At 40.4% G+C, this 16004-nt stretch overlaps 1 protein-coding gene and 1 non-coding gene across 3 annotated transcripts in view; both read right to left on the reverse strand.

The window, feature by feature from the left end:
* Positions 1 to 256: 256 nt before the first annotated feature.
* On the reverse strand, positions 257 to 365 carry LOC121160135. The gene has a single exon (XR_005884496.1). It is a non-coding gene; the product is annotated as a U6 spliceosomal RNA (small nuclear RNA).
* Positions 366 to 10775: 10410 nt separating this feature from the next.
* SLC30A10 (solute carrier family 30 member 10) overlaps positions 10776 to 16004 on the reverse strand; it is a 33023-nt gene continuing 27794 nt past the window's right edge. For both annotated transcript variants that reach the window (XM_040985318.1, XM_040985317.1), the window contains exons 3-4: positions 15412 to 15651; positions 10776 to 12346 (exon numbers count right to left, since the gene is read on the reverse strand). In XM_040985318.1, the coding sequence (XP_040841252.1) occupies positions 11859 to 12346; positions 15412 to 15651 (728 nt within the window). In that variant the 3' untranslated portion in view covers positions 10776 to 11858. The remainder of the gene's footprint in view (positions 12347 to 15411; positions 15652 to 16004) is intronic.

A 16004-nucleotide genomic window follows, 5' to 3' on the forward strand; every position in this document is an offset into this window, starting at 1 on the left:
TGGGTCCACATTTATGAAAAGGCAATTATGAATTCTAATGAACAACTCAGATAAGGGAGTAATGAATAGGTACCCCATGTTCCAATATCACTTCATTATAGGCATCATTCCTTCTGGCCTCCTGAGTTTCATCCTCTCTCATCAATGTAATTTTGTTCCATGAAACCACCTTACCTTTCCTCTTCCCATGCTGTAAGGGTCTCTTATAGCATATTAGGTCAATATGCCTGAAGAAATTCGATTTCTTTTTTATTTTTTAGTTATGGAATGCTTCATGAATTTGCATGTCATTCTTGAGCAGGGGCCATGCTACTCCTCTCTACATCATTTCAGTTTTTTAGTATAAGTGCTGCTGAAACGAGCACGAAAATTCAATTTGCAATACTAGGAAGACAAGAAGTGCTCATGTAAGCAGAATGCTCAGGGCGTGTCTTACAGGCTTGGTCTTTGAGGACTCTGGTGTGTAGGTTACTGACAGAAATATGAATCCAGAGGGAGAATTGTCCTCCCCCACATTTGTTTCAACAAGTTTTCACTGAATGTGTTTTATTGTATGCACATCCCTGGGCCACATACTTCTGTGGACTCTGAAGTAAGAGACATCAGAGAACAGTGAAAAGGGCACAGGCATTGGTATCTAGAAGACCTCAGTTCTAGCTTCAGCTCTATCACAACGAAGTTGAGCACATTATGTAAGCTCTGTACACTTTACTTTCATCATTAGTGAAAGAGGGAACTGATACACAGGATGTTTTGTGGGAATCAAGTGAGATTACATACCTGGAGTACTGAGGTGCTAAGTCAGTGTTATTATTGATGTGCAAATGTAGCCTATTCTCAGGGTCCTGCGCGATGGCTCAATTGGCTAATCTTTCATTTACAAACGCTGGGATCCTATATGGATAGTTGATTTAGTTCATGCCCTGGCTTCTCCACTTCCTATCCAGATCCCTGCTTGTGGCCTGGGAAAGCAATGGAGGATGGCCCAAAGCATTGGGACCCTGCACCACATGGGAGAACCAGAAGAAGCTTCTGGCTCCTGGCATCAGATTAAATTAGTTCTGGCCATTGTGGCCACTTGGGGAGTAAATCAATGGATGAAAGATCTTTCCCTCTGACTCTTCCTTCCCTCTGTAAATCTGCCTTTGCAATAAGGATCAATGCATCTTTAAGATAAATAATTGTAGCCTGTTCTCAAGAAACACTATGTATTTGAAGAGATGAAACATTATCAAATATTAAATCATTTAGTAGGAGCAATATATGTTGTTGGAATTCAGACATAAACATGTGTGAGATGAGTACTATTTTAATAACTTGGTTAATAAGCACTGTAGCACAGCAGGTTGAGCTGCTGCATGTGATGCTGGCATTCCATGTCAGAGTTCAGTTATTTGAGTCCCAGTTACTCCTCTTTCAATCCAGCTTCCTGCCAATGTACCTGAAAAGACAGCAAAGGACAGCCCAAGCACTTGGACTCCTGTCCTCCATGTTGGACACCAGGAAGGGGTTTGATATTTAAAATCCACATAGTTTTCTAAAGGTACTTACTGACAGAGGAAAACATTTAAAGTGGGATAGCCACAGAGTGGAATACTGTATAACTTTTTAAATAAAAATTGGATAGATTTTTATGTACTTCTTTGGAAAGATAGAAGATATTGCTAATTTTTGAAAAGTGAGATGAGGATCCAAGTATGTATGGTTATTTTATTAAGCATACTTTCCTCTAAGGTTTGGAATTCTCTAAGAAAACTTTGCACCTGTCTCCAATAATCTGTTTTATTTCCATTTAGTAAAAAATGTTCTGTGAAAGATAAAAAGAATTTCTAATAGCAGAAAACATGAGGAACCCAAATGTGTAACAAAGGGCTCTTTCTTATCAAATGAGCAAGCGGACTCTATACATCTGTTTCAAGTGTGATGGGTTGAAATCATGTAGGTGTGGTTGCCTAAGTCCAGGGCAGCAAAAAGAGATAAGCAGTTTGCTTCCCCATACACCTTTGACTCTGGTGAACCAGGGCTATCTCACTCTACGCATTCTTTCCATTGGAGAACTGAGCATGATTCAGCAACCTATTCGGTCCTTCCCCATGTGAACGTTGGTGTCAAAGGGCTAAGAAAAATCTGCTCAGTGCACTAAGAAGTGAGAGGAGCATTTGGCCATTTACATTCATTCTTTCCTTTGTTGAGCATTTACTGATGACTGTCTAGTTGAATGACAGTTGACACTCATGAGCTCTGTGAGCTCCCACACTGTAATGCTAGAAGTAGTTGGACTTTGCCTATCTCTTCTTTTTCAACACCATTATGGTAGCAGTAGACATGGATGTCTACAGTGATATGAGAATATTACCTAAGGAATAAATAGCCTTAAGTTGCTGGCAGATCTTTTGATTATATTTAAAGTTCTTTTATATAGAAGAATGGAAATCATGAGCAAAATGAAAGAATACATTTGACACATAACCAATGTCCTAAAATCAGACAGCTATACAGGAAAAAAGAATACAAAGGAACTCAGCAAAAATAATTTTAAAATCATGGATGATTTTTCTGGGAACATGTGTCATTTCATTACTTTCTACAACATCCTGGAAAGTAAATATTATACCTCATATACAAAGTGTAAAGATACTGACATTCCAAAGGGTAAAACAACTAACCCAGAGCCACACAGCTGGTAAGTGGCTTTTGAACCAAGATTGAAATGATCAGAACCTGCTGCATTACAATGTAACAACAAATACATTAACCACTGGCAGTATAATAAAAGGAAAAACAGGTATTTGAAAGTGAGAAGTATGTAAGCTGTCGGTATTGGCCAGCACTGCTAAACCCACAGCAATCTCCCAGAACACCAGCACCCTACAGGGGCCCATGTAACTGTGATGAAGTGAGGTAAGAAACCAGACCGCTGTTATCTTGTCCTAGCACAGACAAAAGAAGAGCCCTATGTGAACCACAAAAACACCAGACTCTACTTGAATAAAATGAGTGACTGCTGTTTCATTAAAACTTGAGCCCCATTTCACTCCTCTCACTTGTTGGATGGAATTTAAGATACTCAGTCGCAGGCCAGTGGACTGGCATATCAGACTAATGCTCCACCTGTGGCATCAAGGATGCCAGTTCTAATCCCAGCTGCTCCATTTATGCTCTAGCTCCCAGTTAAAGGGCAGGAAAAGCCATGGAGGATGGCCCAAGGCTGTAGGCTCCTGCACCTATGTGGGAGGAAGCTCTTGGCTCCCAACTTTGGACCAGTCCTGCTCTGGCCATTGTGGCTGTTTGAGAAGTGAACCAGAAGATAGAAGACCATTCTCTCTATTTCTCCCTCTCTCTCCGTAACTCTTTCAAGTTAAATAAACAAACAAACGAATAAATAAGAAAAATAGACAGTCATAGGATTATACCCACACACTAACAGCATCCAAACCAAACTAAATCTCCACTTCCTTAATCTCCTGCAAAAATCATCTAATGTGAACCCTAAGCTTATAACCCATCAATATAAACAGCCTACTGCTGAGGTCCCTCAGTGTTCCCCATGGGGTCCACTTTGCATCAAGCATTAAGTTCTACTTGCTCAATCACAGTTGCAACCCAGCTGGCATTTAGCTTGAAGGACATAGACAGAAAGGACAATAACCCAGATTCATCAGAGACCCTGGATGCCTCATCCTTGGTCTAGGTCTCAGATCTCTGGCTTCAGTAACACTCAAGATGCAAGATTCCCATTTTATTAGCCACCTATGTGCCAGCAGGGAGGTACGGTCCCCTTGAACTGAGCACTGACATTTCCTTGAAGCATTTCAGGACTGTATTTAGTTTATCTTCTTGTAATAAGGTCCCTTGGGATTTCTCTAATACATGCTAATATCTGTTCTGTTCTTTGTGAACTTGTGTAAAATCTCTTGTACTCTGAAGGAACTGAAAGCCTAATTGGAAGTCGAGAATTCTGGTGCAACATGTTGAGCTCCTACTTGGAATACCTATATCTTGGAGAGCCTGGTTCAAGTCTTGGCAATTCCATTTCTACTGTAGCATCCTGCCTAAGTGTGCCCAAGGCGAGGACTTTTAGCCGCTAGGCTACTGTGCCAGGTCCAATCGTTGGCATTTTTTAAAGCTCTAGTGTTCAGGGTGAGTGCTTGGACTGACAGTTAAGATGCCTCCTTGGGATGCTCACATCACATGACAGAGTGTCGTCATGCATATCTGGTTTCACTGCAGATCCCAGCTTCCTACGAATGTCTAACTGGGAAGGAAACTGGTGACAGCCCAAGTGGTTGAGTGTCTCTACTCAAATACACAACTGGGGCTGAGCTCTTGGCCTTGGCTGCTGCAGGCATTTGAAGACTGAGGCAACAGATGGGAGCCTCTTTCTACCCCTCAAAGAAATGCAATATATATTTATGTTAAAAACAAAAATGAGGGCCTAGTAGTGGCTAAAGTTCTCACCTTATATGCACTGATATCCTTTATGGATGCTGGTTCTAATCCCAGCAGCTCCACCTCCCATCCAGCTCCCAGCTTGTGGCCTGGGAAAGCAGTTGAGGATGGCCCAAAGCCTTGCAATCCTGCACACATGTGGGAGACCTAAAAGAAGCTCCTGGCTCCTGCCTTCGGATTGGTTCAACTGCAGCCATTGAAGCCACTTAAGGTGTGAACCAGTGGACAGAGGATCTTCCTCTCTGTGTCTCCATTACTATGTAAATCTGCCTTTCAATAAAAATAAATAAATCTTTAAAAAAGAAAAAGAAATGGTAGAGCATTCATAGAGCATTTACAAAAGCAGGCCTTGTGCTGAGCACTCTGCAAGAGTTACCGCCTTCATTCTTCACAACAATCTCATTAGGTAGGCACTGTGATTTTCTCTATTTTAAGTGTGGCATATATGAGGCCTGAGAACATCTTTTTTATTTTCAAACAAAGCATTGCCAAAGGTCAAAGCCCTAACCTGTTGTACTGCTGAGGTTTGAAAGCAGTCGGGGTAGCTGCTGTGGTGTGGAAGGCTATGCTTTCATCTACAGTGCCAACATCCCATATGGGCACCAATTTGAGTCCTGGATGTTCCACTTCTGACCTTGATCCTACTTATGGCCTGAGAAAGCAGCAGAGAATGGCTCAAGTCCTTGGCCCCAGCACCCATGTGAGATACCTGACTCCTGGCTTTGGATCAGCTCAGCTCCAGCCCAACCAATGGATAGATCTCTTTTCTCTTTCTCTCCATCTTTCTGTAATGCTGCCTTTCAAATAAAAATAAATCTCTTAAAAAGAGATGAAAGCATACAGTCCTCACAGCCAAGATGTTTAAACTTATACTTTTCACAGTATGTGCTTCATGGGAAAGCAGCAGAGATGACCCAAGCACTTGGGCCCTGCCATGCATGTGAGAGATCCAAAAGAAACTCCTGGCTTTGACCTGACTGAGCTCTGGCTGTTGCAGCCATTTGAGGAGTGAACCAGAACAAAGATCTCTCTGTGTCTCCCTCTGTCACACTATAACCCTACCTTTCAAATATTTGAATAGTGGGTTTTTAAGTTTTTTTTAAAAGCTATAGAGCAAGCACTAAGTTACATACCCTCCAAAACAGTGTGCTAGTGCTTCAAGTTGCAAATTGCAGCTGCAAATTCTGTCTTCCAGCATGATTTTCAACCTAGTCGAATTTTCTTAGCCAGATAAGGACCTGGCTTGTTATCATCACCACTACAAGCCTGTATCAACAGTGGCCACTCGGCAGAGTGTACTCACCCCGCCTTGAACCTCTTGTCCCCCCAAAACACACAGGCAAAATGCCATCCAGTCTTGTGGTTATAAATCCTATGTATGTTTCCTGCTGCATCTTTGTGCCTCAAAGGATCAGTGTGAGGTGCCAGATATTTTGATTCTATTACAGAGTTTAAGTATGGTCCAGGCACATTTGTGACCAGGCAGTGAGAACAGATGATGAAGGAAAGTCTATCTTCTTAATTCACATGGCGTAGCAGAAGTCATGGCAGTACAAGTGAGTGCACCTGATACAGGACATTAGATGTGAAAGGATCAGTCCGTCATCCTAGACAACCACATTGGGGGAAAAGTTATGTACCCAAAGAAAGTGAAGAAATCAGCAAAAAACAGAAAACAGAAAGGACATAATGGCAAATGTAATTAAGAAATGGCAAGGGCCCCAGTGTTGTGGCACATGAGGTTAAGCTGCAGCTTGGGACACTGTTATCTCATATGGAAGAAGTAGTTCAGGTTCTGGTTACTCTGCCTTCCATCCAGCTTCCTGATAACGTACGAGAAAAGACAGCAGAAGATAACTTAAGTGCTTGGACCCTACCCCTGCCACAAATGTTCTCCAAATCCTACAACTAGTAACATCAAAAGTTAATGTATTAACTCAGTTCATTCAATTTTCTGTATGTTACTTTGGCCTTTTATTCCTTCAATGTAAATTGACTAAGCTACCTTTTTTTTTACAGGTGCTATTCCAGATACTGTGATAAGAATTGAAGAACAGCGTGGACTACGCAAAGCCTTATTCCAGTAAGAGAGAGACAGGTAATAATAAAATTAACTACTGTTGCTATGTGACAGTGCTATGAGAAAATATTCAACAGAGAGGGAGACAGAATGAAGTAGGACCCTCTTTTAGATACAGTAACCAGAGCTTCTCTTCCCTTAGTCCCAGGCTCAGTCCTCTGTGCTATAACATAGTTGCCTACTGCTGAAACAAGCTAAAGGTCATGAAAAGGAAGGTAGCCCCAGAACACCTCTAAAACCCGGCTATGTATAGTGTCCCTTTAACTCCCACAAAGTTGGACTGCCTCACTGAGCTTTGCATATAGATTACAATAAAATCCTTACAGGTCAGCTGCACAGGTTTTTTTTTAGTGAGTATATGATTACTAATTGATTGATAAAATAAGAACTAAGCCAACTGGACACCATTCTCCTAACTCAATATCCAGAGAGTTCAGTAAATTCATTGAAGATTCCCAAATCTTTGAGTCTTCAAAACAATCCTTCCACTGTTCCCTACATTAAAGGAGCTCCCCTCCTGCACTCATACAGGGCCAAACAGGTCCCACCAGAAAAGCAGACCCATCTGAAAAGTGTGTAACATGGTAGCTGTGCTGCACTGATTTGTGGCATTCTTACCAAGATGAGCCTGTGACATTGCAGGTGGATGGACATAGAGGAAGGTGTGTGAAAAGGAGACAAGCAACATAAAGACAGAGAAGTGCACCCAAATCTTAAAAAATAAATAAATAACTAGAGTTACCAAGCATTAGATTTACCAGAGTAAGTGACAAACAAAACATGAATCCAGGTCCTTTGAGTGATCTATTTAATTTCTACCAGCATATCTTGGTCATGTTTTTATTTGTTAGAAAATTTATATTTACAGCACCATTGAACATTTTTTACTTTTTTAAAGTATGCAAATGTATATGCATTATTGGGTAATTCACAAGCAATCAGTAATAAGCCAGCTTCACTTTATAAAATTTAACAATTCCCCTAAAGTGTGAGAAATACACTTTGGCAAAACCACCTTGAAAGGCAGAAGGATTTGAAGCAACATAACTCCACAATATTGTAACATAACCTCTGACCTCCAGAAGGGGGTCCCTTGCCCTTAAAAATCATCCTTTATGGATTTTTTTTTTCATTAGCATTCAGAGCAGGTTCAGGTTCTCTGGCTTGGCTTTCCACAGAGAGGTGACTAGCCAATTATCTAACAAGCATTCAACAAAGTTCCTTGTAAACATCAAATGTCTGGAACAAAGCACCAGAAATGAGAATCCCTAGTAAGAGACCCCTTTGTATCAGCTCAACTCCAAATTACATTTAGATTACATTGAGGATCACAATTTGATTCAAATTCCACTGGAGACAGTTTTGCAAGTTCAATAACATCATTGCAACACCTGACCTCGCAGATACAAACACACTTCAGAACGCAAGGTGACAACCTGTCAGGTGGAATGCAGAGTTGTAAAACAGGCATGCAGTCAAAGATCTTTAATCTAAATTCAAAATCCAAATTAGGGTCATGAATCCTCACATTTTTAAAATAGTCTCTTTTTTGCAGTCTTTAATTGCTAGACTGCAAAAATGCTTCAAAAGATACTTCAAAACAGGGAATGCATTTTTCCATCTTGGATCTAATTTGGCAAAGGATTAAGTTATCCATAGACAATTTTTTTGATGTCTGAATATGTCGTTAACACTAGCATGAGCTATTTACCAGGAATTAATAACAAGAAACTTCATTATGTTATTAATTGATCATTTAAATAGGGAACTAAACACCCTAATCCCCAAAATAATTTTTTCTGTTATTATCCAGGCTAAGAAAGTAATGGACTCACCAAATGTGGTCACTTGTGACTGGAGAGACCATCATTTTACAGGAAAGTGACAGCAAATCTTTTTCTTTCGTTTCCTTCTCTAAAATAATGACTTATCTATATAACAGAATTTGGAAGAGCTATTTTTCTAAATTATATTTTTTTCTCTAGATATCCAAAGTTCCTATGCAGAGACCAATGTAATTTTTATGCATAGCTTTGTTTGGTCTTTAAAAATAATGTTGCAAATGTGGCTTACACAGAAAGAATAGCATTACATGGACTGCTGGGTGTGGAAAGGCTGTCATCAACAATGCCCCTAAAAATAAACAAACAAAATAAATCAAGACCGAAAAAAAGCAAAAAGCAAAAGAATAAAACAATGCCCCTAAATTACCCTGAAATATATTCAGGGGTTCCAAACTGGGAATATCTGTTGCTCTAGAGAATGTGGCGCAATGCTTGGAGATATTTATGATTGTGAAGTGGATAGAGCAAGGATGCTGCTAAACTTCCTGTGATATTCAAGCAGGCCTCCTGGACCCAAACATCCAGTTCAAAGTATAGGTGGTGAGAAATCCTGAGAGGGATGCCTCAAGACTTGAGAAAGTGTGGTTTAAGCAGAACAAAAGTACTCACTACCTACACAGGGAAGCTGCCAAAATGCACCACATTGATTGCCGTGACAGTTAAAGCACATATTCCTGTTGGATTTAGGAGTTTCTGATCTACTACCACTGAAGTATGCCCAGTTCAGTGACAAAAACAAAAACAAACAAAGTAAAATAAAATTCACTGTAGATGGGAAATGCTTTCAATTCTTGCTAAAGTAATGGTTGTATTTATTGACAGCTCATCAAAAAGAGAGATGAAGACTGGTAGCCTTATGGAGATTCATAATGGCCCAATATGAAAACAAAACAAAACAAAGAACCAAAAATCTTGGCTGCAGCGTGGTAGCCTAGTGGCTTCCATGCTCCAGGATCCAACATGGGTACTAGTTCATGTTCCTGCTTCCCATCCAGCTCCCTGCTTGTGACCTGAGAAAGCAGTCAGGGATGGCCCAAAATCTTTGGGCCCTACACCCACATGGGAGACCCAGAAGAAGCTCCAGGTTCCTGGTTTCGGATCAGCTCAGCTCTTGCCATTGCAGCCACTTGGGGAATGAATCAATGGATGGAAGATCTTCCTCTCTATTTCTCTCCTCTCTGTAAAGCCGACATTCCAATAAAAATAAAGAAATAGCTTTTAAAAAAGAAACTTTCCATTTCAAAAACAAAATTGGAAGTTGGACAATCAGATACAGTACTTGTATCAGTTATTGGTTAGGTACTATTCCTACTCGGCAGGGCTGATTCCAAAGAAAAAAGAAGATTCTCACTTTTCCTTGGGAATTTAAAAGGTAAGTAGATTAGAGTAAAACCCAAGTAAAAACACCTTTTTGTGCAAATACACAAAAACATTCATTCATTCAGCTTTTGGGACACTGTTCAATGTCCTCAGACAAGCTGCCTTCAGGCATCATTCCACACGGCCTGCATGCAGCCCAACAGTCCCTATGCTCTTAAGTGTTAATCAAAATTCCTGAACCAAAGTAGGATTTAATTATATTAGGATTAAACACTTTTCCAGAGAAAAATACTTTAGAGATTAATTAAAGAACAGTGTGTCAAAAATACAAGCTAAATGCATTCCTTTAACCAATTGCATAAGAATTGTAAACTTCAGATTTCCCCTCTCAAGAAACGGTGAATGATGTGAATTCAAATTAGACCTTCAAATTTGGAAGAAGAGACAAATTTCTTACTTGGGGCAGAATAAGGCATTTCAAATAATATTTATAGAGGAAAACCTGCCCCACAGATTACTGGGGTGTTTCTTAGAGAATCCACTGGTCTATGTGAGTATATGCCAAACTTAACACTGAAAATTCGTCCTTACTTTTTACCTTTCTAAAGTGCATATAACCTAACTCAGTAAACCTGTAGGCATATGAACATTTTAGGCAACTTTTATTGCCTAATCCTTGGTCAGTCTGACCTCAGATAATGGATTTTCAAAGAATAAAAATTTTCCTATCCCAGTAATCATGACTGCTTATATATTTCATCCTTCACAGTTAGGACGTTAGGACTAAGATAAATGTTTCAGATGATGGTTATACTGAACAATGAGGATGCTCTTTCTGTAATCATTGTAGCACTCCTGATGGATCCTGGGCAGATTCTATTCAAGTCTCAAAGTTCATAGCTCAAGACGTGATTATTTTCAGTCATTTTCACAAAGTATCCAAAAAGATACCACTTCCCCAGTGGTATTTCCATGTTCTTAAACCTATATGACTGCTTTGATCTAAAAACAAATGCCTAAGTAACAGGTTAAACACATGATAAACACTTGCGCTATGAATGTAGTTCAGTTATAGGTCAGAATCAGATGAGAATAAATTTATTTGTATCAGGAACATAAAAGAAAATTCTAAGCTCCACACACCATATTTAAATGCAGCAGTTAAAACTGGCATTTTTTTCCTCAGACACCAACTTTGCCTCAAAACTAATATGTGCTGACTGTAATAATTATTTAAAAATACACCTAATTAAAGAAAAGTCCATCTAGCTCAAAGTTTTGGGAGAAATGAGCAGTCAATATCATACATTCTCCTCTCCCAAGAGCACATTTCCCCCTTGTAGATGTGATCTACCGCTATGCGATCATATAAAAGACGACTCACAGGAAATTTGGACAAATGAGTACATCATCATCAATAAAACGGTCCCAAGCAGGTGGGACTGTCAAAGATAGTACGCATTGTGTTCTACTTAAGAAAGTAAAAATATTCCAACATTTCTAAGGGCAAAAGATGTATCACATACTTAAACATCTGAACCTGAAAAACACCACAAGCCATAGTTCAGTTCACAGAATAAAGTAATCCCATAGCTTTCAGCTCACAAAACAAAGAGATGGTACAATATCATTTTTCTCCCCTCCTCCACTAAGTGCTGCCTCCTCTAATGTTCTAAGGATATTCTCTCCTAAACAGGTATTCATGTTACATTTATTCTTTAATAAAGAGGAATGGGAAAAAAATACAGCTATCATGGCACTTCAATTTGTTTGTTTGTTTGTTTTCCAGTGTACTTCACCTCTTCTGACAAGTAAAAAAAAAAAAAAAACAACTTATTGTGAATCCTGTGTCCACAGTCATTGAGTTCTAGCCTTTGCTGTCCGTGACAGACACACTCATGCAGTTTGGTTTAGCAAAGCCATATTCAACTTAAAACTGGTGAAGAGCAGCATGAGACACTCAGAGTAAATAGAAAATAGTTATCAGTCACATAAAAATTAACAGATACTTGTAACTCCTACCCCAAACAGCCAACCCCTACTGGACATGGAGAGCACACATTGCGAGTTCGGTCAGAGCCCACACCCACAAAGCTCTTTCCACAGCCAAGCTGGTAAGATCCCAGAGTGCTTTGTCTATAGAGTCTGATTATGTGGCTATCCCATTAAAAATGTGTACTGTTTTCATAAATGTGGTTCTCCCGCATCATGTTGGGAGTGTGCCCATAGTTGCTCTGATAGCCATCCAAAGCCATATCTACCGCCACTTCTGCGCCATCTCTTCTGCTTCTGTATATCTCTGGAAAGTGTCCACCGTTCTGCTCAGCACAGCCATTGACGTGGGCCAGAGGCAATGCCCCGGGCGGACAGCACAGCTTCTTAGCACAGCTCTTGGAGATGCATGGTGAGTTGCAGAGCAGCAACAAGTCCTTCTGCTCCAAGGATTCTTTCAAATCCATAGCTTCAAACTGGATGGTCACACTGTGGATGCCGGCACCGTGAAAGATTTCTCGAATTTTCCTGCTGGCGTCCTGATAGTCACGGTCTTTCTGATATTTGATGTGCAGCGTGGCAATGATCTTTCCACTTGCAAGTTCCCAGATGTGCAATTCATGCACGCTACCGATTCCCGGCACAGCAGAGAGTTTAGTCACTGCAACAGAGAAGACCAAATAACAGCCTAGGTGAGCGCTATGATCAAACACAGAACTGCAGGAAAGTGGTTCCTTCCTGCACTCTCACCAAAATGACCACATGCTCACTAACAGAAAGCAAAACCAGCCATATTCATAAGAGCAGATTCCCCTGGCCGGTGGCCCAGTGACTAATGTTCTTGCCTTGAACACGCTGGGATCCCATATGGGCACCAATTCTAATCCTGGCGGCCCTGCTTCCCATCCAGCTCCCTGCTTGGGGCATGGGGGAAGCAGGTGAGGATGGCCCAAAGCCTTGGGACCTTGCACCCGTGGGGGAGACCTGGAAGAGCTCCTGGCTCCCGGCTTTGGATCAGCAAAGCTTCAGCTGTTGCAATCATTTGGGGAGTGAATCATCAGATGGAAGATCTTCTTCTCTGTCTCTCCTCCTCTCTTTATATCTGCCTTTCAATAAAAATAAATAAATCTTTAAAAAAAAAAAAAAGAGTAGATTCCCCATCATCTCCTTTCACCTGTCTGAAATTTCTCGCTATACACTGTTGCTCATTAAATGTACTTCAAGAAAATAAGTTTAACAACAGGGGAAAATGTTCAGGATTGTTGCATATATAAAGAATAGATATTCTGATGGGATTCTGACAGGAGTATGAACTGGAATGTCTTCTTTTTAAGATTTATTTATTTTTATCTAAAAGGCAGATTTGCAGAGAGAAGGAGAGACACAGATCTTCTACTCGCTGGTTCAGTCCCCAAATGGCTATAATAGTCTCTCTGAAGCCAGGAGCCAGAAGCTTCCTCCAGGTCTCCCACATAAGTTCAGGGGCCCAAGGACTTGAACACTCTTCCATTGCTTTCTCAGTCCATAGTCAAGGAGCTGTACTGAAAGTCAAGTTGCCAGGATTCAAAACAGTGCCCACACAGGATGCTGGTGCTACAGGCAGAAGATTAGACTGCTACAACACTATGCTGGAATTTCTTACATAAATGGTGTAGCATTTGCATATCACCTACACATGGCTTTAAATCTCTTATGGACTATTTCCAATATCCAATACAATATAACTACTATGTAAACATGTTATACTGTATTGTTTTGGAAATAATTTCAAGACATTGGCATTCATGCTTTACAAATACAATGTTCTAAAATATTTTTGACCCACAGTTGCTTGATTCCACAAATGTGCATTGTTCAGTTCTAGAGGGTCATTGGTGTGTCTATAATTTTTATTTATATCATAATTGTAACTATTAAAAAAGATATAAATCACAATTACTTTGGTGTATGCTTAACTTGTTTTTTCACCTGGAAAACAACCAAGCTCTTGGGAAGACAAAGGCAATGCTAACTACCTATGCCTACGTCTCCCTCTCTTTCCCTTCTTTCTTTGCAGTACTGAACAAACAGACACTCCGTTGAGAAGTTTAAGTTGGTTTCTTTAAAGAAGCCAGAAAGTGGCCACATTCCACTGACTTTGAGAGAGTAAAATGGCCCAGGTTGTCAAAGGAGGAACCCCAAAAGACCATCAGAGCATCTAGGAACAGCAGCTGTGATCAGTGACTCTACATTGGCAGCAATGTGGTTACTGAGCACACTTTTGGCAGAGCTAGATCCTGCATAAAAATGTATAACTCAGGTATAGGGAATGAGATAAGGCCTTCTGATTATCATTTCCCCATTTCTTGGCTGTTTCTTATTGACTGACCCTAAGGCGAAGCAATGATAGCCAGCACAATAGTAAGTAAGTATGAATTTGTTTTTTCTCCATTTAGAAACACTAGAAATAAAGCTACACATTCAATTTTTCACAAATATAAATAGTTCCCATCTATGAATTTTAGAAAATCTCAAATATGTGTACCCTCAGACGTGCCTAGCCCAAGTGAAGGCGTGATCTTCCGTTTGAGCAAAGCACACAAACAGACTTCATTACTAAATGTGGTAGTGAAGGATCTGAATTTAAAATCCTGCTCTTTTGTCAGGGCTGTGAGACATAGGAATTAGCACATCCCTAAACACTGGTTAATGAGAAAGCAAGGTATAGAATATGAAGGATTCTGGACCTGGTGCAGTGGCTTAATTGGTTAATCCTCCCCCTTCAGATGCTGGATGCCATATGGGCACCAACTCATGTCCCGGTGGCTCCACTTCCCATCCAGCTCCCTGCTTGTGGCTTGGGAAAGAAGTAAAGTATAAGTATAAGTATAAGAAGTAAAGTAAAGCTTCCCTGGTGAAGACCTGGAAGAAGCTCCTGCCTTCAGATTGGCTCAGCTCCAGTCATTTTGGCCACTTGGGGAGTGAATCAGCAGATGGAATACCTTTCTATGTCTCTCCTTCTCTCTGTAAAATCTGCCTTTCCAATATAAACATATAAATATTAGAAAGGAAAAGAATATAGAGTACCCATGTCTTCAGGAAATAAGAATAAAATTCAAGTTCCCAACAGAAGTGGTCTCCTTTGAGTTAAAATCAGTCTTTGACATGAAAAGAAACAGCCCAGGAGCAGCACTATCCAGCACTAAATTCTTTAACATTTGCAGATAGATCAGGCGGGCATTTAGTCAAGCAGTTAAGACACTGCATCCCATACTGGAATATCTGGATTTAATTCCATGCTTCAGTGCCTAGCGCCAGCTTCCTGCTAATGAAGGCCTCAAAAGGATGAACACTCAAATAGCTGAATGCCTGCCACCCACATGGAGCACCTGGATAGAGTAGCTGACTCCCAGGTTAAATTCAGCCCCTTGTGCTTGACTGCTGCAGGCATTTAGAAAGTGAATCAGCACACAGGAGATCACTTGCTCTCTTTCTTCCAAACAAACGTAAGTATTTTTTAAATTGCAATGAATCAGAGAAACATGAGCAGCAAAAAGCCTTTGGTTCTTGGAGCTATGAGTCATTTTACTAGGTGACAAAACGTATGGTGAGTATCTTGAAAAATCAGTAGTTTTTAAAGTATTTTAGAACACCTATATCAAAAAGTACTCAGAAATAATGTTGGCCTTTTGGCCTGGATAACATCAACTGGACAGTGATTCTGCTCAATAGTGCCAATTTACTTACTCAGTTCCTCCATGTTGATTCCTTTGGGAACCATCTGCAGCAGAATAACAGAGGTCTCCTTGATGAGTGGGAAGGCAGATGACAAAATGATGATGACCATGATGACAGTTAGGCTGGGGTCAATGTAGCACTGCCAGTTACATGGGGCATCGGAGGCTAGAGGACGGACATAGAAAATGATGGCCGTGATGACCACAATCACGGACCCTAGGGCATCTCCCATCACATGCAAAAGAACACCTGTCAAGAAGAAAGGAAAATCACTAAGGCACACATCCAGATTTGAGAGTCCCTAAATTCAGGGACTCAGCTGTCCAAATAGATGAATACTTGTTGTTATTTCTTTTCTTTTTAGAGAACACAATGGATCCAAATGCAAAAAATATCAGCGACTTAGAAAACAAAGCCCCAGGCACTCTCCTAGGACTCAGGGAATCAAATGATTCCTTTACTTTCATAGAAGTGTCTATGCTTTAAACTAGTTTTTTAAAAGTTCACTTTATGACCCAGCATGATAACCTGGTGGCTAAAATCCTTGCCCTGCATGCACCAGGATCCCATACAGATGCCAGTTTGTGTCCAGGCTGCTCCAC

The sequence above is a fragment of the Ochotona curzoniae genome, unplaced genomic scaffold (genome assembly GCF_017591425.1).
Source record: "Ochotona curzoniae isolate NIBS_2020 unplaced genomic scaffold, NIBS_Ocur_1.0 contig_430, whole genome shotgun sequence".
Classification (NCBI taxonomy): Eukaryota; Metazoa; Chordata; class Mammalia; order Lagomorpha; family Ochotonidae; genus Ochotona; species Ochotona curzoniae.